General features: G+C 39.4%; 2 protein-coding genes and 2 long non-coding RNA genes across 4 annotated transcripts; 3 read left to right on the top strand and 1 right to left on the bottom strand.

The window, feature by feature from the left end:
• The first annotated feature begins 461 nt into the window (after positions 1-461).
• Positions 462-1159, top strand: LOC131254079 (uncharacterized). Its single transcript, XR_009175481.1, has 2 exons — positions 462-596; positions 676-1159. It is a non-coding gene; the product is annotated as an uncharacterized LOC131254079 (long non-coding RNA).
• A 718-nt stretch (positions 1160-1877) lies between these two features.
• Positions 1878-3741, top strand: LOC131254080 (uncharacterized). Its single transcript, XR_009175482.1, has 4 exons — positions 1878-1896; positions 1994-2110; positions 2609-3007; positions 3308-3741. It is a non-coding gene; the product is annotated as an uncharacterized LOC131254080 (long non-coding RNA).
• Positions 3742-4837: 1096 nt separating this feature from the next.
• LOC131253493 (aspartate--tRNA ligase, chloroplastic/mitochondrial-like) lies at positions 4838-12336 on the top strand. Its single transcript, XM_058254518.1, has 4 exons — positions 4838-5055; positions 5165-5276; positions 5456-5527; positions 12145-12336. The coding sequence occupies exons 1-4, from the start codon at positions 4943-4945 to the stop codon at positions 12205-12207; spliced, it is 360 nt and encodes a 119-aa protein (XP_058110501.1). The 5' UTR covers positions 4838-4942; the 3' UTR covers positions 12208-12336.
• Positions 12337-13813: 1477 nt separating this feature from the next.
• LOC131253494 (putative wall-associated receptor kinase-like 16) lies at positions 13814-23048 on the bottom strand. Its single transcript, XM_058254519.1, has 3 exons — positions 22118-23048; positions 21791-21961; positions 13814-15125 (listed from the first exon to the last, which is right to left on the bottom strand). Exons 1-3 carry the CDS (start codon positions 22983-22985, stop codon positions 13936-13938), a joined length of 2229 nt encoding a protein of 742 aa, XP_058110502.1. The 5' UTR covers positions 22986-23048; the 3' UTR covers positions 13814-13935.
• Between the last annotated feature and the right edge of the window lie 1696 nt (positions 23049-24744).

Below are 24744 nucleotides of genomic sequence, written 5' to 3' on the forward strand. Positions count from 1 at the left end.
GCACTTGATGTTTCTTTGCATTTCCAATACCGAGTTTTGGGTCGGCCTGATTTTTGTCCTCCAAAAGGAAAATGAGGGGGGCACACATGATGGACAGTGGAACCTTGCACAGATCATGATGGGCTCCACACACATTGTAGAATAAGCTTATTCTACAAATGCCACAGAGGAATCTGCCTAGTTGTAGAATAAGCTTATTCTGCTAATGTTGCATAGAAACATTATCATGCATGAAAATATCTTTCAAAATTTCTTTTGTAGGATGCTTCTATTGATCAGTCGGAGGTCTTCAACAGGTTTGTTTCTTCCATTTGCATTTTGCGAGTCTCGTATTGAAACTTGAAAGAGCTATTTTGGTGATTTGCAATTTTCTAGATTAATTGATTGGGGTAGGAAAGAAGTTGTAATTCTTTCTAATAAATTTTTTTATTCTTAATTGAGTTCATCTAATCTCACACGACCATGCCCGCACAATGAGAGGTTGAAAAGCTTTAGCTCTTAATTGAGTTCATCTTTTTGCAGCTGGCCATTGTTCCTTGCAAGCTTGCTGGTGATATTGTGACCTGGAACTGAAGTTAAAGCTCTTCAGTTCAAAGGTTTGGGAGCCTTCATTTAGTTTTTCAGAGTTTTTCCACCGTCTTGACTGAGTTGTGATCAAATCAATTTTTTATGCAGACTAGTCCCGATGAAATCTGAAACCAGGTAGCTCTTCAAGGTTTCTATTTATTTACTTTTTTCTTTAGCTTTGAGTGCTTCAAAGGGAGTAAGTTTTACATGGTAAGGCAATCAGGATTGAATTCTGAATCACTTATACACACGACACTATCTCTATCAGCTCTAATAATAAGCCGGAGACAGCTTTTAAAGCTTTTAAACTATGCTTTCTATACTTCCCCACCCTTTATACTTTTGAGTAATGTAGTGGTTATATTTCCAAATAATAGAAATGGGTTTATCTATTAAGAAAAAGAAGTGCTAACCACCACTAACAAACAAGGTTGAATCTACTCAGCATGGTTAAAACCATGTCCTGTAAATGGCAAAAAGCAACATGGGGTTGAATCAGTCTGTCGCATGTATGCTCTCACCTGGCTTTGTCCCTTGACATGTGATTCATTTTTAGTGACCGTCTTTTTTTTTTTTTTTTTTAAAACATAAAGTGACTGATGTTTTTCACTGATGTCATATCATAAAATTATTGCCTAAGGATGCTAAAATTTAGTATTGTTTAGCAGTTTTGACTAAATCAGTTCATGTGCATGCATGTGCATCATATCAAGAGAATATCCTAGTAAAGATTGGAAGAGTCAGTATTGCGGGGAGTTCTAGCATACTTCTTTCTTATTGAATGCACGACATTACGGTTTGATATCAAGGATAACCGAAGCAGCTGATATGAGTGCCAAACACCCAGCATACGCTAAAATGTTCCCTGAAATATTCTGTAACTGTTGGCCTGGCTTCTTTTAATACAAGATTTATTGTTCAAGTACCTAGAATTCTCTCACCTATTATTTTGTAAGAAAGGTTTAGTGGTGTTTCTGCAATAGGTACAACTGACATGGCATACATTCTTGCTTAGCACCCCTGACCTTAATTACTTTGCTTAGGATGTGTTTCAAATAGATTATTAAGTGTTCTGTCAGAGTTTCGTTTCATTTGATATACGGTTTGTTCTATTTTTTTACAAGAGTGGCTTGCCCAGAAGAAAATATTGATATTCTAAATTGGTTTTTGAATGTCAGACATTACGTTGGAGACAAAGTGAATGTTCTTTTCTAGCCTCTGCTTTTGGTGATGCTTTGGAAGAATTGTTGAAGTTTTCAGCTTCCAACTGCTTTATTTCCCTTGGAATTTCAAACTTTGACAATGTGGCAATTCAACTGAGTCGACTTAGTGAGTTCTGGATTTATGCTCATGACAATCATATTTATAGTAGCTTTTAGTCATTTCACTTTCATGTTTGTGAAGATTCTCAATTTGAATCAGTCAGCCTGTTATAGGATGCGGGTGGCAAAAGACCGGTGCTCTCATTAACCTCAGAACTTTCTACATTGTGGGAATTCCAACTGTTGTTCTCTTGGCTCTCGTCTTCCATTTTGGAGGAAAGGTGAGCTTTCATCTTTCATGGCTACACCCTTCTTGTAAAGGTTTGCTAATTCAATAGATAAACAGACATGCATGTAGACTTTTGTATCATTTGGTTGAGATGCATGGAGACTTATGTAATTTTGATTTTTACTCTTCCATACCTGTTTTTTTTAACTGTCCTTTTAAAGTTGTTGACAGAAAATCTGTGTGTATCATTGAGTCGTTGCATGAAGTATCCTAATGTGTTGACAAAGGAGCCTTGAAATGGCTCTTTTTGCCATTCTGACAGATTTTCTCCCCCAAATTTTATTGCACCATTTGCCTATAGTTCCCTTGCATTGTAGGCAGCTGCCCAACAGTTCAAGTTAGGTTCGATGTCCACGGTTTTATGTAGTTTAATTCATTACTAACTCTCCATTATCTCCTCTTTTTGATCTTCACAGATCTTGTGTTCTATTGTTTTCGATACTTGGTGGGCTGTTTTCACAGACTACTTACACCTTACTTTTGTGTTCAGGGTTTTCCGAAATATCTGCTGATTTATCGGAGGCAGCAGTAGCTCACTGCCAATTAATTGTCATTTACAAGTAAGTTGCCCACATCCATATTGTCACACATTTCTTCTCTTCATACATGGTGCTGGAGGACCACACTATCACTACAACAAAAGCAGGTAGAGCTGACGCTTTGGGGGGCTAGTTTTCCAGCGCTAACTAAAATCAGGCGCCGGATAACGATCCCATATAAATACCCCTCTAAAAAGCCCTAACCCTCATTTTCTTAACCATGTAATGTCTATAAATCAATCTATACAGCTGTATTCCTGATCATGTTATGTTTTCTCAGGTTCTTCTAGTGGTTCTGCTGCTGTGGTCTCTGCAGGGCAGTCCTGTTGCTCTTGGTGTTGACGGAGGAGGTAAATGGCTCTCACTCTATAGGGATAGATGGAACTGTGACCACCAAATTCTATTACAAGCAAAAATAAAAATAAAAAAAATGATCATGTAAGATGGATAATGGTGGATATAACACATACACGATGGTATGGCCCACGAAACTATGCCACTTAAACACACTTCCACCAATCCATGTCTTGCAGTGATTCTCAACTATTATAGAGATTTGATAGTCGGCAATATCCAATCACAAGTAAAATCGCTTTTTCCTTAAGCTCTTGCATCCTGTATGCTAAAACTGTATTTTTGGTAATATGCAGCTTTTGGAAGTCCTCAAGTGGAGATATGACCAATCTATAATGTCGTGGAGTTTTGTGTGAATCTATTACTAATGAGCATGTAACTGTCTATTTATAGTTGCATGGCTTCTCTATATAATGTGCTTTTCCCACTTTGGAATTTTGCGACTTCTAGATGTTTTGGGTCTTAGAACTCCTTATTTTCTGCTCTTTGTTTGGGCTTTTGCTCTCACACTTGCTCCTGCACAATGCAAATGTGCATGCACGGGAAAAGGCATATGGATGGGCACATGTGCGAGCACGTCTGTGATATAAATGTAAGCATGCTTTCTTAGAAATTTCAGTTCTCATCTATTCAATCTGTAGATCATTCGCTCTTTTGAAACCCTAGGTTCCCTTTCACATGGCAGTGCCTCTTGAAATCCTCGGAGATGTCTATACTGACTTCTCTTCAAATTTATCTCGATCTGAATTGGTGAATATCTGAATCAATACTTATTTCATTTCCTTCTTGTTTCCTTTTTCTGTTTTTTTTTCTTGTAGGGTGCCAACTTTAGGAGGAAAGGCACTCAACCTGCATCGCCTTTTTGTGGAAGTGACATCTCATGGTTGTCTTGAAAAGGTATGGACCGCCTTTTGGCATTATACCAGTGGATCTCATTCTAATATTGAATCCATGTTTCTAAATATCATCCGAAATGAATCAGTAGACCAGGAACGGACCAAAACAGAATGAGTTGGGGGGAATCGTATTGGTCCTGTTGTATAGGCAAGTCACTATCTAAAACCGCTGCCATGATTGAAATGCACTCGGCACTCTTATATTTCACATAATATTCATTTATCTATTTATGATCGATGATGAGAAATTTCATGAAAGAGGGAAAAAGGAATTAATTAGTGGCCTTCAATTTTTAGTAAAAGGGTGAAAATGAGGCAACACACTTGACAAACAGGTGGATGTTGCACATTATCCACAATGTGCCCTTGAGTTAGACAGTAGGCACACACCTGTTTGCCTACACAAGTCAGGCTAGTGTAGGCCATGCTCAACGTTCAAGGTTATATAATTTCAACTGTGAATCATTGTGATTTTCAAGCCACCACTCCATAGTGGAAAACACTGGCAAGATGACACAAGGTGAGCATCGTCTCACAAAAATCAAATTTCCACCTGCTATTCAAACAAGACCCCAAAAATGGAATCATGTCTATAAAAATCAGATTTCCACCTACTATTCAAACAAAGACCCTAAAAATGGAATCCACAGTTGTGGGAATCCATCATTGGATAATCACTATGCTCTTTTCCTTTTGTTTTACACACCAGAGAAGGAGAGTAATAGTAGTAGTAACAAAATCATCAACCTGGCTAAAGCATCAAATCACAAACCCAATTCTGATATTCTTGCCTATCTCCATCACCAAATTCACAACCCCTAGTCAATAAAAGCACAAAAAAGACAAGCCTTCCACACTATCCATGGCAGTAAATGGGAGCCAGGCCCTTGTTTAATTGCAAACCAGCTGGATCTCAGATCGGGTCAGCCACGTTCATAGGCATCTCTTCAATTTGAGTGCTGTAATACTGCTCTATGTCCCTTAGAATCCTAATGTCATCGCTCTGCACAAAGTTAATAGCCACACCCTGCAACCATGTTATCAAACATTAGATTTTGGCTATCTGCAGAAACAGAACAGACGAGATACTTGCCACGAGCTTTGGTCGAGGGTTTCTCTTGCCGTCCTTTAAACTCATCTATTTACAGGTTCTGTCTTCTTTGAAAAATGGTTTAAAATCTTCTATTTGCATGTTGCAAATCATGCATTATGATCACTTGCTTTACTTGATTAAATGTGCATTGCTAATGATTCTAGATATCAATACCTTGATATACGCCAGTGGCCAATGCTCTCCAACCTTTTGTTGCAGCATAGTGTGGTTAAGCTCATCCGACAGTATCTAGAGGATGTGCATGATTTTGTGGAGGTATTGTCTCCCGAGCTTTCTTGTATTTGAAAAATTGAATTTATCATATTGCATTGCAGCTGTGGTATATGCTTTAGTGGTCTTCCATTTTTCTTACTGGAGCTTTATGCCTTGTTATTTTACTTGGGAAGGTTAATGTTGCATTCTCTTGACCCGAGTTTCTCATGGTTGTAAGGTAGATTGAGACTACAATCCTATCTAGATCTACACCTGAAGGTGCTCGAGATTACCTTGTACCTTCACGAGTTCAAGTATTTGAGGTTTTCTCTATACCTTCCATTATTTTCCTTAAGAGTTCTTTTGTTGAATGCTACTTTATGATTTTGTTTTCCTTGTGTGCAGGATTTTAATCAATTGTGCCTAAATTTAGGCCTACAAACTAGCACTTCAGCCTTTAGATGCCACTCGTGCTGGGAGTACCATATAGAGGATTTTATTTTTTTAAAAATAATAATATTTAAGACCATTTTCAATTTATTGTAATAAATAATATATATATATATATATATATATATATATATATATATATATATATATATTGTGAAGTAATATAGATTTTGTTTAATATTTAGTTTAAATTGTATTGCAGCATTTTTTATGTTTTAGATATTAAAAAAATACGGGTTTCAATTAAATCATATATAATAAAAAAAATTATTGGCTTGGGGCCTCTCAAAACTGTTCAAAGGATTTTGCCGGCGCTTATATAGAGATTTGTCAGCGCTTTTCCGGGCTTACACCCTTCTTTTAGCGGCGCTTCTATCAGAAATACTAATGTCCAGCAAAAGCGTTGGTGAAACCAGAGAGGCCGTCGAGAAAGACTCCACAATTACCTTCGCTCGGACAAGTGCCGGTAATAGTTTCTTAGCGCCGGCAAAGCATTTGCCGACAAACCCTTTAGCGCTTGCCTAGCGCCGGTAAAGATCTATACTGGCATCTATTTTGGCCGCCGGTAAAACCGTATTGTCTTGTAGTGCCTTACGAGTATGCTCTTATATATAATGAATTTGTGTAGGTCTTAGTTAAATGGGTGCTGACAAGCTAGACACTATGCGCGGCCATGGCCTTGGTCATTTAACTTGTAGTTCTACCTTGGTAATTGACATACTGATTTATATAATATTGCTTTTGTATATTAATCTTGTTATGAATCATGCACATAACTGCTTGTTGGGCTGTTAGCTTATGTTGTTGATTGAAAAATTATCCAAGTTCTGGAAAAGACTTGGAGACTTCGAAAGCAAACTGATGCATTTGAGAAGCATACTCCTGTTGATTGGATGTTTGAATAAAGAATGTTATTTTTATTTTTGCTTTGAATAATATTTATGGTTATATATGCATAAATGTGGCGAAATGGATGATTGCACTCAAATATTTTCATTTTGGGATGGATGATTATTAGATGGTTGATAATAATTATTTGATAATTATATTGGTTATTATGGCTTGAATATTGTACGTGGTGTTGTAAACTATTTTTGCATCATCCACACTCGAGTTGCACCTTGGACTCAGCGATTAACTCAAGTGAGCTAGAGTTTTTAGAGGCAGGTTGGGACACTTATGAACGAGTCTTTAAAATAGTAGTGGAAGCTTGAGCAATGTTGGATAGGATGATGATATTGTTGGGATTTGTGCTGCGGAATCACATAGATATGGATCTAGGATAACAATTCAAGAGCACCAAGCAATCACAAGAGAATACAAAGATTTAACGTGAAAAATCCTTGTGGGAAAAAATCACGGCACAAAGCGACAAAATTCCACTATGAAAGCTTAAATTACAAAGAGAAAGGACTTATCCGATTCGAACAATGTCAAATCTCACCCTTGCTACACCCTTTGATAACCCTAAAACCCTTTTAGGAACCCTTAGAACCCCTTTAGGAAACCTTAGCATGCCTGAGAATGGCCCTAGGGACTCCTATTTATAGATGGGGAAACCCCATTTACGCACCTCCCTAGAAACCGTCTCAAATTTACGTAGTCCATGCATAAACCGTGCGCCGTCTGCGTAACCCTTGATTGGTTGAGCATGTCCCTCGACTGGTCGAGCGTCCTGGAATTTCCAAATACATCGTTGCTGGACTTCGAGTCGAACGGGCTTCGACCAGTCGAAGGTAGTCGAGCCAGTCCCTTGACTAGTCGAGCAGCGCGGTAAACAAGATTTAAGACATCTGTTTTACAACAATCTCTACCATGTCTTCAATCTTTAACCATGTAGTTTCTTGATCTCTTCTCTTATCTCTGCATTGCATCATAGCTTCAATCAATGCTTCTCGTATACATTCTGTCTTTCTTTTACGCCATCGCCAAGCCCAAATAAGTTGCACAAAACTTGAACTTCTTTGTAGGAACGACCTTTGTGATCATGCCTGCCAAATTCATGTTGGTGTGAATCTTTTCTAGAGTTACGCCTCATTCCTCAAGCACCTGTCGGGTAACATGGACATCCAACTAATTGCTCCACCCGCTAGCACAAACGAGTAACCTGAAGTTGACTTTCTGGAATTCATGTGTAATCTGAATCCACATACCTAACCAACTTTGTCACTATCTTCCCAGAAGTAAAGATGTAGTCTTCTTACCATCTCACCACTACCCAATATTGTTTGTCGGGGTATTTGCTCACAACACCGATAGTCTGTGAAATAACCGGTCTAATATGGACCATGACATGCACTGCCAACCGTATTCGAATAAGGCTCATGAGACATATCATTCTTTTCCTCATTTATTTTGGGACATGTCCTGAAGAAAACTTGAGGAAAGATGCATAGGGAACGCTCTCCAGGTTGTCTGATCCGTCACATCCTTGATCAATATCTACACAAGGTATTCTACATGTGATTATCAAAACCTGCTCCTCTTTCAGTCTCAATGTCGATAACTATCTTTGCAGCCCCCAAATCCTTTATCCTGAATGTCCCACTTAACCGAGTCTTTAGTACATTGATTTTAGACATGTCATAATTGGCAATTTGCATGTCATCAGCATATAATTCCTAACTCATCATGAAGGAATCAAACCACTGCCTAGGCGATAGGTCGTACCTCGACCTCCTGCAAACTTTTTTCTTAGCCCCTTTAAACTTCAAAGTCCTCTGGTTGCTTCATGTAAATCTGCTCTTCTAATTTCCCTTGCAGAAGTTCAGACTCCACATCCATCCTTTCCAACTCAAGATCGCAGTGCCAATCACAAATTTAATAGACATCTGCTATACCATTGGCGCGAATATCTCTGAGAAGCCGATCCCTTCTCTTTGAACATAACCCTTCGCTACCAACTTCGCTCTGTATCTATGCTGTATCCTCCCGAAGATCCACCTGCATCCAACCGCGTTCCGGTCCACTGGAAGCTCCACCAGCTCCCATGTGTCAATCTAGTACAACGAGTCCACCCCATCGTTCATAATCATCTTTCACTTTTCAGCACTAGGCTCACCAAGACCCACCTGGATAGTAAACAGATCCCTCTCGTCTGTAACGAGAGCATATGCGATATTGGAGTCGTCCATATATTTCGCCGATATCCTGCGATTATGCTGTGTGATTTTTCTCAAAGGTGGCTGCTCCACCTGCTCTGTATTCTTGTCCGCGCGTCTTAGCCTTCCTACCCTGCCCGCTCATGTGGCCATGCTCAACATGCCACACACGTGCAGAGGTGGAATCCGCTACAACCACTGCAGCTCCACCTTTTGAAGTGCTCCCAATCAACCTGTAAAGATTACCAAGTCGTTGTGTTTTTATGATTACCCGTGCCCCCTTAGATACTTTAAGAGCACCATCAATACCTGTGAACTTGTAACCCATTGACTCAAGTACACCAAGAGAAATCAGATTCTTCTTCAAATTAGGAACATGCCTGACATTAGTCAAGGTACGCTCCACTCCATCAAACATCTTTTTGCGTATTATACCAATAGCCACAACCTTACAGGCAATGCCATTGCCCATAAACACTCGTCCAACATCGCACTCCCTGTAGCTGGCGAAACAACTTCGATGAGGAGTCATGTGAAAGGATGCCCTTGTGTTTATAATCCACTCGCCCTTACTATCATCGTAAAAGTGTCTGATCGTAAACACAGACAAAACATCACCTTGCTTGATTAAGGAACTGATCATCTTGATCTTCCATAACTCAAAGTTATTTTTCCCTGAGTACTTCTCAATAGTGCTTATAATTATTGCTTATCCCTCAAATTCAGATCTGTGCCCCAATAATTGCTTTGATACCACTTGTTGGGATTTTTGCTGCAAAATCACACAGATATGGATCTAGGATAACAATCCAAGAGCACTAAGAAATCACAAGAGAACATAAAGATTTAACGTGGAAAACCCTTGCGGGAAAAAAACCACGGCACAAAGCGATAGAATTCCACTATGAAAGCTTAAATTACAAAGAGAAAGGACTATCCGATTTGAACAACCTCGAATCTCACCCTTGTTACACCCTTTGATAATCCTAAAACCCTTTTAGGAACCCTTGGAACCCCTTTAGGAAACCGTAACATGCCTGAGAATGGCCCTAGGGACTTCTATTTATAAATGGGAAAACCCCACTTAAGCACCTTCCTAGAAACCGCATCAAATTTATGCAGTCCGTGCATAAACCACGCATCGTCTGCGTAACCCTTGACTGGTCGAGCCTGGGCTTCGATTGGTCGAAGGACCCTTAGACTGGTCGAGCGTCTCAGAATTCCCAAATACATTATTGTTGGACTTTGAGTTAAACGGGCTTCGACCAGTTGAAGTGACCTTCGATTAGTTGAGCTAGTCCCTCGACTGGTCGAGTAGCGCAGTAAACAAGATTTAAGACATCTGTTTTACAACAGATATGTGTTGAAGGGGCTTGATTAATGTCATTGTCGAGTCTGACCCTAACATTATCATTGATGCTATATCACACGCTCATGGCTTTACTTCATAGGCTTTTCAGTATCGCACAAGGGAAATTAGTAGACTTAAGTCACATTGTAACTTCAGGTTTTTCCACGCTCTTAGAGGGAGGTGGCAGAGGACACAGATTGCGTCTTACCAATTGTAGAAGTAGGATCTTTGGCAAGTAATAAGTACTTAAATAATATAATTTGAGTGTACCATCTTCTTTCTCATTTCGAGGAAAAGGTTCGGGAGGAAAATGAAACAACGGAGGGATCCAAATCGGACCTAAATGGGAATGGCATGAAAAGTGTTTTTCAAAACCTATCATTAAGGGCGTCATGACAATATACGAGAGGAATGGATAAAAATTCGTGATTGGTGTGGAGGGGAAGATCTATGCCATTGTGGTCTCAGATGCTATCTCAAGGTCTAGACTTGATGTGCTGGTGAGCAGTAATGAAATGCACGGGAGATCAGATGCATGCACCAAAAATTATCTGTCCGTAAAGAAAGTAGATCATCCAAGGTTGGGTCACCTCTCAAAGTAGCTAGGCCTGATGCTTGGCCACTTTGGGGTTAACGTAAGTTGTAGACCCAAACTCTCAAAGTAGCTAGGCATGAGGCTTGGCCACTCTGGGGTTAGCGTAAGTTGTAGGGAGAGTGGGTGATTGTATTGCAGGGTCTTGCTACGCTCTGCTTTATGGGAAATTGTTGCTGGATTGCTTCTTCTTCTTCCTCTTATTTTTTATGTGTCTGTGTGTGTTTTATGTGGGAGTCATCCAAAGTTCATTTTTCTCGAGGTAAAAAAAGGACATAAAAAAACAAAATACAATTTTACACTTAGGTGAGAAGATTTTAACACTTGAATACTGTTGTTTTTGACATCTTAAATCGAGTCAGGTATGGGGCCTGTTGATGATATCGACAAACTGTTCGATGCCACCTTCGATGACATTGAACAATGCTCGATCCCATCAATAATTTCCAAATTTCTCCAATTGGTCGATAGACTAACTAGGCACTTTTTCGATGCCATTGAAGATGGCTCGATGCAATCGAAGAAAATCAAAGATGGCTCGATGCACGAGAAACGATGGTAGAACTATGATGCCAGACAGAATTAGAAATGAGGATAAGGAGCTAAGAAGAATGAAGAATGAAGATTGAAGACATGGTGGAGATTGCTGTTGATGTCTCAAATATTTCTTTCAGCAATAGGGTCTATCGATGCCATCGACACACCATTCGATTCCATCGACAACTGCTCTATGCCATTATACAGCTACTCAATGCCATTGAAAAAAATCCGAAAATCCTATGTTGGTTGTTGAAAAATTTGTGGTATCCTACTCGATGGCATCGAAGGGGTTCGATACCATCCAAAAAATTTGAACAATCTATGTTTAGTCGATGAAACGTTTTGGTGTCCTACTCGAAGATGTCAAGAGAGTTCGATGCCATCAACAGTCTGTCAATGCCATCGAAGTGCCATCGAACACGCACGCTAAATTGCGTGAGTGTGGGATTTGTTTCCGATTTCGACTATGATTCCTTTATATGCTATATATATGGGTGTAATCAGGATTTGGGGTATAAGAGAGCTTTCTAATTCCTTTTAGGGTTTCAAGGGTATATCGTTGGGAGATTCGGGGCTTGTTCAAATTGGGTAATCTATATCTCTTGTAATTTTTGCTTTCATAGTGCATAATTATTGCTTTGTGGCTGGTTTTATTTTTTCTCACAAGGGTTTTTCCACGTTAAATTTAGTGTGTTTGTGATTAGACTTGATTGTGCAATTGGAATACTTTGCTTGATTCATTTTTGCGTGCTTCACACTCCCCAATATTTATTTGCTTATTGTTTTGCTGGTGAATGTAATCTATTGTGGTGAACCACTTAGATCTTGTCGTTTGTGGATTGTGATTGTGTTGGTACATTTTTATTATTTGGTTTATTTTTTCTAATTTTCTTTCAGGCAATTGTTGGGAGTGTACGCGATTGCTGGTTGCACACATATGGTGTTTATAGCTCTGGTTGAACCGAAAAACATTTTTTTAACAATACTGCTAGTTGTGGTAGCTAATTTTATTTTATTTTATTTATTTAAAATTTTTAATTTTATCAATTTGTATTTTCATTTCAAACTGTTGACTATTTTTCATCTCAATCTCAACCATCTGCTAGTTATTATTTATTTTTATTTTTTTTCAACAAACTAAGACTGCTTCTAGTTTCACGAGGAAATGAGCACAAGGCTGTACAATGCGTGGTTCGGGAGGGCCAGCGACAAAAGGAAGCCGGCTCCCCTATCATGTACGAAAAGGGAAATTGACAGAATAAGGAGTAGCCCTCCCGAAGGTAGCCCAATCCCACTTTCTCAAGGAAGAGCTGGCCTCTAGAAGGGGACAGAAGGAACTGAAGCTAACTGAAAATGGATTTCGTCTGGTACAAGCTGGCCATTCTTGCCAGCCCATCAGCCACCACGTTGGCTTCGCTAGGAACATGAGAGATTCTAACTTCCAAGCATCTTCTCAAGGCTTCTATTCTCCTCCTCCAGTACCACATGATCCGTGGCTTTGACTACCCGATAGGGCAGTCACTACCGAGTTGGAGTCGCTAGCCACCTCCACTCTCAAGAACCCCAAGTGGGCAGCCTGCGTTATACCGTCCAGAATTGCCCTCATCTCCGCCCTGAAGGCCTAGTGCCAAACCCGATGGCGAAAAGTCCCCATGATGGTTTCTTCCCATGCCTCACTCACTTGATTGGCCCGGGTTCCCTCTCAAGGATCCGTCCACATCAAGTTTGGTCCAGCCCGACTGGAGTCTAGACCACCTCACTACCTCCGAAATAGGCTGCTTGGGTGGAGGGACTTTGATCCCTGGAACGCTGAGAGTGAGAAGAATGCTAGTTGTAATAGCTTGGTTCCGAATCTTTCAATTATTATTAGGATTAGTGATTTAAATATCAATATTGATGCATGTATTGCACACATGTATCCCACCCTTATGATACATAAACATGCATATATTGCACCCTTAGGATATGGAAATATGTTCGTATCACATGAGAAATATCTCGTATCATAAAAGGTATAGTTATTTTGGAAAAAAAAAATAAATTTGAAAAACATTGGAAATTTGATTGAATTTTTCAACGAGACTTGAGGCGATCGAGGAGATTTTGATTATTCCCCCTTGATTTTGTATGGTCAGGATGTGATACTGGACAGTGTATTGATCAATTCTAATATCTATATTTAAATCACCAATCAGGACCATCGTGCCCCTAATATGAGTGTATTTGAAGCAAGAGCCACACCCTCCACCATCTATCACATGTCCCATGATTCAATGAAAGGACACTGTGTACGGTCACTCCCAAAATCTGATTTGTGGACTATGATGGCTCAGATAATGCTCACAGTAAAACTAGTTCAAACTTTCAATTATAACCATCTGACGTGCCACTTCCTATATCATATATAGTACATAAACGATATGTCCCTTAATCCAATATACCACTGCTCTTTATAAAACATTCATTACAATTCAAATATCATATATTGTAAGAGGCAGCCATATTTCTACGCACAATTTGTTAATTTGCATAAACTAATTTTCCATTTTAGAAACTGAAATAAGTATAGCATAAATGTTCTGCTTCAATTACCAAAAAAAGAAAAAAACCAGCATGCATGATCAAAACAAATAGGGAAAGTGCTAGCCGTGGAACACTAATCTTACTTAACCAAAATACCATACCAATCTATCGTAATTGAAATGTGGCCATCTCCATTGCTGTTACAAAGTGGCTATCTGTACTGTATTCGTTGGTCGCATTGCTAGCATTACCTTCCATAGGTTCGGCTAGCAAGATCTCAGTCTCTTCATAATTCTTTGGATTCCAAGGATGTTCATAAGACCCTCTAAGCGATTCGAGCTCCATCACCACTTCCTTCATTGTAGGCCGGTCTTCCCCCTTAAGTTTCAAGCATCTCCTAGCAAGCTGAGCAACTGCCATGAGCTGTTCATGTTCCCCTTCGTTCCGAACTTGTTCTTCCAAAACCTCAAAGAGGCGATTCTCTTTCATCGATAAAAGGAAATACATGAGCGGAGTCCTTATTTCTTTGGATGGAGTGGAAGAATCAGGCTTCTTCCCTGTCAAGAGCTCCATAAGAACTACTCCAAAACTATATACATCGCTCTTTTCTGTTAGTTGGCCTGTAACAAGGCACTCCGGGTCTAAGTACCCTCGCGTGCAAGGCACTAGCATGGCAAGTTGAGACTGATCCAACTGTGCGAATATAGATGTTCCAAAGTCAGACACTTTTGCCGTTAAACTATCATCCAAGAGTATGTTTGCAGACTTGACGTCTCTGTGGAAGATTGGTGTCATGGTTGAAGAGTGCAAATAGTAAAGTGCTCCTGCAGCTTCTGCAGCAATCCTTAGACGGTTTTCCCAGGAAATTGATGACCCATGGCTCTTGTCATGGATATGGTGAGAAAGGGTTTTATTGGAAATAAATTCATATACTAATAAGGGAACTTCCGCCTCTAAACAGCACCCCAAGAGCTTCACCACATTTCTATGGTTGATCTGGAATAAGATGTGTACCTCATTTATAAACAGCTTGATTTGGGTCTTGTCCACTATTTTGGACTTTTTAATGGCAACTATTCTCTGATCCGGTAAAATTCCTTTATAAACTGTACCTTGACCTCCCTGTCCTATAATTCGGCTCTCATGGTAGTTATCGGTTGCCTTTTTTAACTCATCTAAGCTAAAGATCTTGAATGTCTCGGCAAATGTTTGGTGGCAAGACATCTTTTCCTGTAGCAACAAACCTCCATTTTGCTGAAAGAATTTTTCTTTGAGTTTGACGAGTTTTCTTTCCCTCCACATTCGATGCGACCAACGAATACCAAAGAGTAGAAACAAGAGGCCTAACCCGATTCCTGCATAGACACTCAAAATAATTCAACTTAGTCAGAATGTTCATCCACTCAGACGACTGGCTGTAAACTTAAAAAACTTCGAGTAAAGACTCAAACATTTTAAAATTTACGAGTACTAAAAATAAAAATAAAATTATAGTTGAAGATGCAAGAAACGTAAAAATGATTAGTTGCAAAAAAGGAAATAGCATTCTTTTGTCCTTGTACTGTAAATTATTGGAGTGGAATGGTGACAGAATTCATGTAGCAGATTCCAATTATTTGGGATAAGGCTTAATTTCATGGGACTCATCAAATGGATAAGAATCTCCAGTAGCTGTAACTTTCGTTGGTGAAGCACTTCATACAAGGCCTAGAATATGAATGGACCCAATCGGCATATAAACATGCGACATATACCATATGGAGAGATGACTCTACCATATTTCAGTTTCTCGTCTATATCGCCTCCATCTCCCGTCAAATGGTAACTAGTACATTCATTGTTGAAATTAAAATAAATACTTAAGAAGAGTACGGTGGAAAGAGCACAGCAGAGAGCTGCGTGTAAGCAGCCCATGCCCAAAATCACTCTACCTTTCTTTTATTTTAACTAAACATTGATTTGTGCCTTCAAAGAAGACTTGCAGCTATTTATGATTTTTTTTTTTCCTCCATCAAATGAGAAAAAGAAAAAGGTTCCACTTGAAATGCTTTCTTTTGCAAAACGAGGGAGCACACCACCCATAATATTATTACCCATGAAACCTCCTAAAATTTTCAAACAGCAATTAAATTGAATGCACAAGTCAAGAAAAACAAATGACCAGAAAAATAAATCAATTGTGAATATTTTTGTTTGAAAACCAACTCACTTTTTAGGTTAATTAACCCAAATTAAAAAATAAAAATAAAAATAAAAAACCTTAGAAGTTAGCATTATGTCTTGGGTTTGACTTTATTTTACCATATTCCCTTGGTTTCTGCTATCCTTTGTCACTATATTTTGTTTATACCACAAAACCTGCATGTAAATGCAAAATAATAGAAATATTCTCCCCTCCTATAAAATGACATAAATACCCTCCTCATATATTGCATATTTCAGTTGTACACATGGAGTGCACCCGTTGTTGCTTCCTCAATTGGACCGTCCAATGATAGTGAATGAAAATCTAAACCGTCCAACGATAATGAATGACAATCTAGACCACTCAAAAGCCTATAGACAGCCATTAGGACCATCCAATAATGATAGATGGAGATCTAATCTTCTTAAAAGTCTGTGGGCTCGATGGACAGTAACCGGAACCGCTCAAAAGTACATGGAGAAACATCTTGACCATCCGATGATGGCTGACAAGAACCTAAATGGTTTAATAGTCCTTGGACAATGATTTGAGCCCTTTAACGATGGTAGATAACAATATAGATTGTTTAAAAACCCCGTGTAATGACCGGTAATTTTTGTAAAACAAATTAATATTTAAATTTTTTATTAATAAAAAACAAGTATTTAGCCTAGTTTGTACAAGCATTCTAGGTAGAGGGATAGCTAAGTGGATTGATTCCCCACACCGCATGAATTACAATTTTGCCAAAATCCAGAAAAGCCTAATGGAATCTTCTAGAATCAAGACTCTCACTCTATTTAAAGGGGAGGTATTTAGGAAATTCTTGCAGAAAACTCTAAACCCAAAAGAGTAGTCGTAATAGAGAGAGAAGCCTTGCGAAAGAATAGCCTCCACTGGAAAGTTTCATCTTCCTATTCTTAATTATTATTATTATTATTATTTTGTAAATCCATGCCTCGAATCCTAAATTCAACCAATTAACATGGTGAGTTCACCCTACGCCCATCGTTTTTATTCGAGGGACGGGTTTTGATCAATAGAAGACTGTTTTAAAGAAGTTTCGGTAACAAGGAATATTTGCTTTGAGAACTTTAGTTGCGTCAGTCTAGGAGATTTGAATCAAAGGATCCTAAAGTCATATCATGATATTACCTTGAATTTTAGAGTAATCCAACTAAGGAATTTACATAGTGATTTACGAAATCTTATCATTTATAATCACTTTTGTCGAAAATAGTTTTCAACCATCAATTGTAGATGCCAAATATTCAGATCTAAGCAATCATCTGGTTTCTTCAAATTCAATTGTGAGAAAAAACATTGGATGGGTTACACCTAATTCCATAATCAATAGAATCCATTAAAACCAAGAAAAGAGAAAAACCTGAGAATTATCAGAAAATTGGACAGTGTAACTGAACTTATCCGACTTCGGTCGACCAATTGAAGTAGGTTAATTTTTATCCAGTGATTAAATTTTAAAATTCGTAACCTGGTTCAAAATATCGAACCTGAGGTTTGATCAATCAAGGAGATCCTCGAGCGATTCCGATCAATCAAACTTATTCGATTGAGGATGACCACGTTAGTCCAGCGAGCAAACTGATTTAATCCAACCATGATTAATCGATCGACAAGCAAAGTTTGATCAATTGAATGTGGCTAAAAGTGTCCAAAGACATAAAGAATTAATTTGAATTTTCATTGATCCATGGTCAATCGATCGAAGGCCCTCGAGTTGTCTTGATCATTTGACTGCATTGATCAATAGTCCTTGTGTTTGTCGAAAACTAAATTTAGGAAAATATCTTGGGCCATCTTGCTTGAATCAAAGATGGACCCGACTTGTTCAAATAGTATTATTTAATTGTTATATGCTAAATCATCTTAATAGGGATTTGAAATATAATTCTATAAAGTGTTCGATCGATTAAATAATTCGACCCTACCTTGAATAGGTAAGTGAATCCCAATGTATCTCGTATCTACATAATTAAGATAAATTATTTGATGGTCGAGATTGTTTTGATCAACATGATTGCTGTATGGTTATTGAACCATTGTATAATTATGATCATTCTTTATGATATATCTTAGAAGGTTTTGATGATTGCTAAACATGCATATATGTAAATCATTGATATCATAAATCTGTGTTTCCTCTCAGTGAGAGATGTACTTGGTTGACTATACATATCAATGCATCGACATTGAGTTTACATTATATGCATCCATTGAGAGTGAATGCATACCTTGTGCTTGGGTTCCTGGGAGATATCTCTCGATGGTTACACCTAGCAAATTCATTGCCAGTAGCCATGATAGTGGAAGCGGCCTACTCATGGAGCAGATGTATTGATTACCAGACCATGCTACCTAGATGGATGTCTATAGGGTACAAGTTACTCATGCATACCTGGGTAGATGTTTGATGGGTACGATTCTAGGTTGATGTCAACAATGATCTAGATCATGCAATGATGGTGTGAAGCAATCAGGACAGTAAAAAAACTTTTGAACAGTGATCTAAATTGTCTAACATGGTTGGCAACAATATGGACCGTTTAAAAGTCTACTGATAAAGATCTAGATCGTGCAATGATAGGGGACAATGATTTGGACCACCATATGATTGCGGAAAGCGACATGGACCATTGAAATGTCAATGGATAGAGTAGTCTTAAACCTCCACGGAAAATCAGGAGTGCGTGTGTACGGGAAATGGTAGCATGAGGTCGACCTCATGGGAAGTTCCCATGAGGTCGAGCTATATGGCCCCACTGTGATGTGAGTCCAACATCTACTCCATTGGTCAGATGCTCAATTCCATGGTGGGCCATGGTTTAAAAACCAAGTCAATCCATGACTTGGGTTGGCCACACAAAATACAACAGTTGAGAGGGATTACCCTTCCAATAAAACATTCATAATCATTTATTAGACCCACCGAGATCTGGTTTATAAATCCAGACCATCCATTGTCTGTGTCCCACTTAGATAAGTGGTTAGACTAAGTTTCAACTGCATGCAAAACTTAGATGGACCCCACCGAGTACTCTTATATGTTTTGGGCATGTCTTCACATGGTTTTGGATGGTATGGCCCACCTAAGTTCTTATGGAAAATCTAAAGGGGACCCATCAAATGCCATGCTGTTGATGTTCGACCCACATCACAGTGGGCCCACACAGCTCGACCTCATGGGAATTTCCCAAGTGTGTGTATGGGAACTTTTCATGAGGTCGAGCTATGTGGGCCCCACCGTGATGTGAATCGAACATCAACACCATGGCATTTGATGGGTCCCCTTAAGGATATGGGATATCCCAAAAAGGTGGGCCATACCATCTAAAACCACGTGAATACATGCCAAAAACATATAAAAAATAGGGCCCACTTGAGTTTTGGGTGCCACTGAAACTTAGTTTGACCCTTCATCCAAGTGGGACACACATAATGGATGGGCTGGATTTGTGAACCACATCTCGGTGGGCCCACTAAATGATTATGAATGTTTTAATGGTTGGGTAACACCTCCCAACTAATGTATGTGGTGTGGCCCACTAAAGTCATGAATTGATTTATTTTTAAGCTTGTGGCCCACTATGGAATGAGTTAGAGCCATTGCTTCGTTAACTCTTCAGACACTTGAGCTGTCTCAAAGGTGTTTTTATATTTTCCCCCCACAGTATATATATATATATATATATATATATATATATATGTATGTATGTATGTATGTATGTATGTATGTATGTATGTATGAAATGGTACTGGAAATGGTACCATGAGGTCGACCTCATGGGAACTTCCCATGAGGTCTAGTTATGTGGGCCCCACCTTGATGTGTGTCAAACATCAACACCGTGCATTTGATGGGTCCCCTTTAGGTTATGGGATATCCCAAAAATCAGTTGTATACGGAGCTCAGGAGGACCATACCATCTAAAACCATGTGAAGACATGCCTAAAGCATATAAAAGTACTTGGTGGGGCCCACTTGAGTTTTGGATGCGACTGAAACTTGGTTCCACCCCTCATCCAAGTGGGACAAACATAATGGATGGGCTGGATTTTTGAACCACATCTTGGTGGGCCCAACAAATGATTATGAATGTTTTAATGGGAGGGTAACCCCTCTAAACATTTTTACGTGGTTTGGCCCACACAAGTCATGGATTAACTTGATTTTTAAGCTCGTAGCCCACCATGGACTGGTGCATCTGACTAACGGGGTAGATGTTCAACACGTCATGGGAAGTTCCAATAGTCTAGAACCATTTCCCACCTGATGTGTGTCAAACATCTACCCCATTAGTCAATGCACCATTCCATGGTGGGCCACGAGCTTAAAAATCAAGTCAATCTATGACCTAGGTGGGCTACACCACATAAATCAGTTGAGAGCTTATCCTCCCATTAAAACATTCATAATCATTTATTGGGCCTACCGAGATGTGGTCCACAAATCCAGCCCATCCATTGTGTGTGTCCCACTTGGATGAGGGGTCAAATTATGTTTTAGGGACATCCAAGACACAGGTGGCCCCCACCAAGTTATTTTATATGTTTTAGGCAGATCCTGGCATGATTTTTGACGGTATGACCCCACTTGAATTACAAAAATGGCTAATTTTTGGGATATACCATAACCTAAAGGGGACCCATTAAATGCACGGTGTTGATGTTGATGTGTGAGCCCCACACAGCTCGACCTCATATATATATATATATATATATAGAGAGAGAGAGAGAGAGAGAGAGAGAGAGAGAGAGAGAGAGAGAGGATCGCTCACCTGCGAACCAGTTCACACGGACTACATAAGAACTTTTTTGAGAAATCATCATATCTGATGAGTCTCGAAAATCTGAACGGTCCACATGAAGCAGAACCTCTTGAAACCCCTTTGTACCAATTTTTACTTTGAACCAAAACTTCGGTGGGCCATGAAAAATGCAAACAGTTTCTTCCCTTGATTTGAATTTCTCTTTTCTATGGTCGACCAGAATCTTAGATCAGGGTGAAAATTCACTCCCTGAGGTTTCATCGGATTCCGCATCTTATGGACCGTTCGGATTCGACACCCATAACACGTGTGCAAAGGTATGCACGTGCATAGGTGCATAGGTGAGCATGCCTCTCTCTCTAAAGAGAGAGAGAGAGAGAGAGAGAGAGTTTGAACTCACCGGAACAGCTTTAGGCAGGAAAACAATTGGCACCTCTACAAGGTTACTTTCACTAACAGGGGTTAACCGCTTAATGTATATAAAATCCGCGCCATCCATCAGGTACGACACCCCTTCGTTGCGATTGATTATAAAAATCAGTTTGATTCAACACGCAGGTGGCCTATTCCATAAAATAATACCTAAAACCGATAAACTCATGTTTTATGGCTCACTTAGTTTTGGAATACCATGATTTTAGGATTCTTTCATTTGGTGAGGCACATCTGATGAATAGATTGGATAGAATATAAACACCACGGTGGGTCCTACCAAAAAACTAATGGTTGGTGTTCCATCCCAACTCTTTCACGCGGTGTGGCCTACTTCAAAAGTGACTGGGTTTTCATAAAAAAAAAATAAACTGTGAAATGACGCCAAAAAAAAAGAAAAAAAGAAAAAAAACGAAATACTACCCGACTTGAGAACAACTCAAAAAGAAAAGAATAGAGAAGATAAAAACTCAATAAGAAAATAAAAAATAAAAATAGAACAGAATACGGGCCTATCTCGTTGAGCCGAAAGATATTAACTCAAACCGAGTTGACTTAACCCAGTTTCTAGTCAACCGGCGAGTTCTTGAACTATTATGGAATTTAGGATTACCTAGAACAACAGCGACCACTGGAAATTCATTTGCGTCTTTAATGCATTGTCTCTGATCAAGGTTGAGTCCATGGTATCCCTCTCGACAGGAACAAGAATAATTTCCTGGCAAATTTATGCAATCATGTTCACAAAGCTTCTCCACTTGATCCTCCTCACATTCGTTGATATCTACAAATTAGTCATCATAAGCAACAACAAGAAGTCAGTAATTTAAATCACACTAGTTAGGATCGTTGGATCGAATGGACTATGAAAAGATATTAACATTCCGAGATTCACCTTATTTTCAGTCCCAGACTAATGCCCCAAAGAAGATTAACATACCTAGGCACCCTCCAGGGAGATAAGGATTTCCTTGGTAACCTTCAGTGCAGTTGCACCGGTAACCGAGGCCGTTAGTCGAGTTGTAGCAGTGGCTATTCTCACTCACACAAGCGAAGTTGGGTGAGTACTGTGCTTTCTCGCATGATTCGTTTCCAATAGCCCAGTCAAGCACCACTGGAACGGTCTTGCTTCTATCCCAAAATTTGTGTCCGTTCAGGTCCGATGGTTGGAAGCTGAAATTATTTTGATCCGCCAGAAAGGCGAAGCTGCAGGGATTGAAACTCCAGACATCCATATGCTCAGAGATGCTCCCAAGAGCCAGTTTGAAATACTTGAAACCTTTTGGGATGTCGGTTTGGCAACATCCTATACCAGAGCAAGAGCCGTTGATCACGCTGTTAGTGTCACTGCAAAATGAAATACAACCACTCGTGAAGTTGCGGCCCGATAAACCTTTGATGTAGCCGTAGGTATCGCAACCAATGGCTGTGAATTTGTTATGGGTTTCTGAGTACGTGAACGAGTTCCCTTTAGCCAATTGCATCCCAACCGGAGCGTTGGAGTTCCATTCTCCTGTCCCTTCATAACACTTCCACATTATACGGGATGAAACTCTCATTAGGCCTGACAGTAATGATATGTCTAGAACCTCAAGCCTACCCTTAAATGGTTTTGGAGGGTGAAAAGTGTCGTTGCAGGAGAAATTGAAGCCTCCTAGGCCAATGTTGCAGCCATCACCGATACCAAACGGGTAGGGAATGTGAACATTCCCGCATTTGTCGGGGCAGCTGGGCTTGGTTGTTACTGGAGGTTGTGATGCCACTGTTGTTGCTAGCCAGAAGAGCTGAAGCAACAGATACAAAGCCATCCCTCTCTCTCCCTCTCTCTCTCTCTCTCAATGTATCTGTGGACACTAGGAGGGAGATGGTCCTATAAATAGGCCATACATCGCTCGATTTTGGTCCATACTTGTTCCAAGTGTCTACGTACAGGTGGGTCCCAGGATTGACTGATGTTGATCAATGGTTTGATGTAACCTGTGCTACGCTTGGACCATACCCAAAGGCTCCAGATCGGAAGATCCTAGCCTGTCTTGAGTTAAACGTGGAACGTTGTCCCATTTATCTTCTGCACCGTCTCTTGCAGGCCAGAAATTCAATGGCTGAGCGTTCTTCCCTGAGAAAAAATTGAGTACTTGCTCTATTGGATAAGTCGAGACCGTAGCGATTGGACTGGAGTCATTTATTCGATGGGCCTCACACCCGTGGAAAATAGAAAAAAAGATTTCTTAGACTGAAGTATTTCAAGCCTTGTGATTATTCGAAGGTCAAGGAAACCATCCATATTCAAAGAAAAAGAGTTGCAGATCAAAGGTAATATTCCAATGTAATAGTATTTATTTCTTGGCTACTGAATTCACAAAAGGTGATGCCTGTTGGGGGACTGCAGAATCACATGTAGATGAATAAGTGCAGTAATCAACCCAAGCACAATGCAAATACTCTAAATTTAACACGGAAAACCCGTGCAGGAAATAAAACCATGGCACAAAACGACTGATGGCACTATGAAAGCAGAAAATTACAAGAGGAGAGATTACCCGATCCGAACAACATCGAATCAACCCAAGCTACACCCTTGAAATCCTAAAACGAATTAGAAAGCCTTGAATACCTCCCAATCACAATAACACCCAAATATATATCCTTTTGAAGAATCATAATTGATATATGAAACAAATCCTGCAAAATTGCAACTTTGTGAAAATCTATGTGAAACTGTTCGATGGCATCAAACACACTTTGATGTCATTGAAACTTATCTTTCGATGGCATCGAACTAGCACCAATATTGTCTAGAGACATGAAATGAAAATTGGATTTTCTTTGATTGTATCGAGCCATCTTCGATGGCATCGAGCTTAACCTTCAATGTTATTGAACACTCTTCGATAGCATTGAAAAAGCATCTAGTTGGTCCAGCAACTAACCGGAGAAAATCTAAAAATTCTCAATGGGCGAACAGTGCTCGGTGGCATGGAATGGTCTGTCAATGCAATCAACAGACCCTGTTTCTGAATGATTTAAGACTTAAAAAAACAACAATTTCTATAATGTCTTCATCAAATGCAGCTTCTTATTCTCTTCTCTCATCTCTACCTCATCATAGCTCTACCAACACTTATCGTGCATATCCCGTCCTTCTTTTACGCTTTCGCCAAGCCAAGAGAAGTTGCACAGAACTTAAACTTCTTTGTAAGAACTACCTTGGTGAGCATGTTCACCGGATTCACGCTAGTGCGAATTTTCTCTAAAGTTGCATTTTCTTCCTCAAGCACCTGTTGGATAAAATGGTGATGAACATCAATGTGCTTAGTATGAGAATGATAAACAAATTTTTTAACCAAATTTATAGCGCTCTTGCTATCACAATTAACTGGTACAGCCTCCTATTAAAATCCTAATTTATCATGCCTCTCACCCAAATACATTATTTAAATGCTTCTGTTACAGCCATATAATCTGCTTCTATTGTGGAAAGAGCAACCACAAATTGAATCTTTGACATTCAATTGATTATTGCACCTACTAGCACAAACGAGTAATTTTATATGGCACAACTGCGGC

Source organism: Magnolia sinica, chromosome 8 (assembly GCF_029962835.1).
Source record: "Magnolia sinica isolate HGM2019 chromosome 8, MsV1, whole genome shotgun sequence".
In the NCBI taxonomy this organism is placed as follows: Eukaryota; Viridiplantae; Streptophyta; class Magnoliopsida; order Magnoliales; family Magnoliaceae; genus Magnolia; species Magnolia sinica.

Excerpts from the sequence above, each read along its gene's own strand:
- LOC131253494 (XM_058254519.1), bottom strand. The coding sequence starts at position 22,985 with ATGGCTTTGTATCTGTTGCTTCAGCTCTTCTGGCTAGCAACAACAGTG. Across the intron at positions 21,962-22,117 it reads TCTCCCTGGAGGGTGCCTAG|ATATCAACGAATGTGAGGAG; the intron begins GTATGTTAATCT and ends ACTAATTTGTAG. Across the intron at positions 15,126-21,790 it reads AGTGGTCGCTGTTGTTCTAG|GAATCGGGTTAGGCCTCTTG; the intron begins GTAATCCTAAAT and ends GTGTCTATGCAG.
- LOC131253493 (XM_058254518.1), top strand. The coding sequence starts at position 4,943 with ATGTTATCAAACATTAGATTTTGGCTATCTGCAGAAACAGAACAGACG. Across the intron at positions 5,056-5,164 it reads TTAAACTCATCTATTTACAG|ATATCAATACCTTGATATAC; the intron begins GTTCTGTCTTCT and ends TAATGATTCTAG. Across the intron at positions 5,277-5,455 it reads ATGTGCATGATTTTGTGGAG|ATTGAGACTACAATCCTATC; the intron begins GTATTGTCTCCC and ends GTTGTAAGGTAG.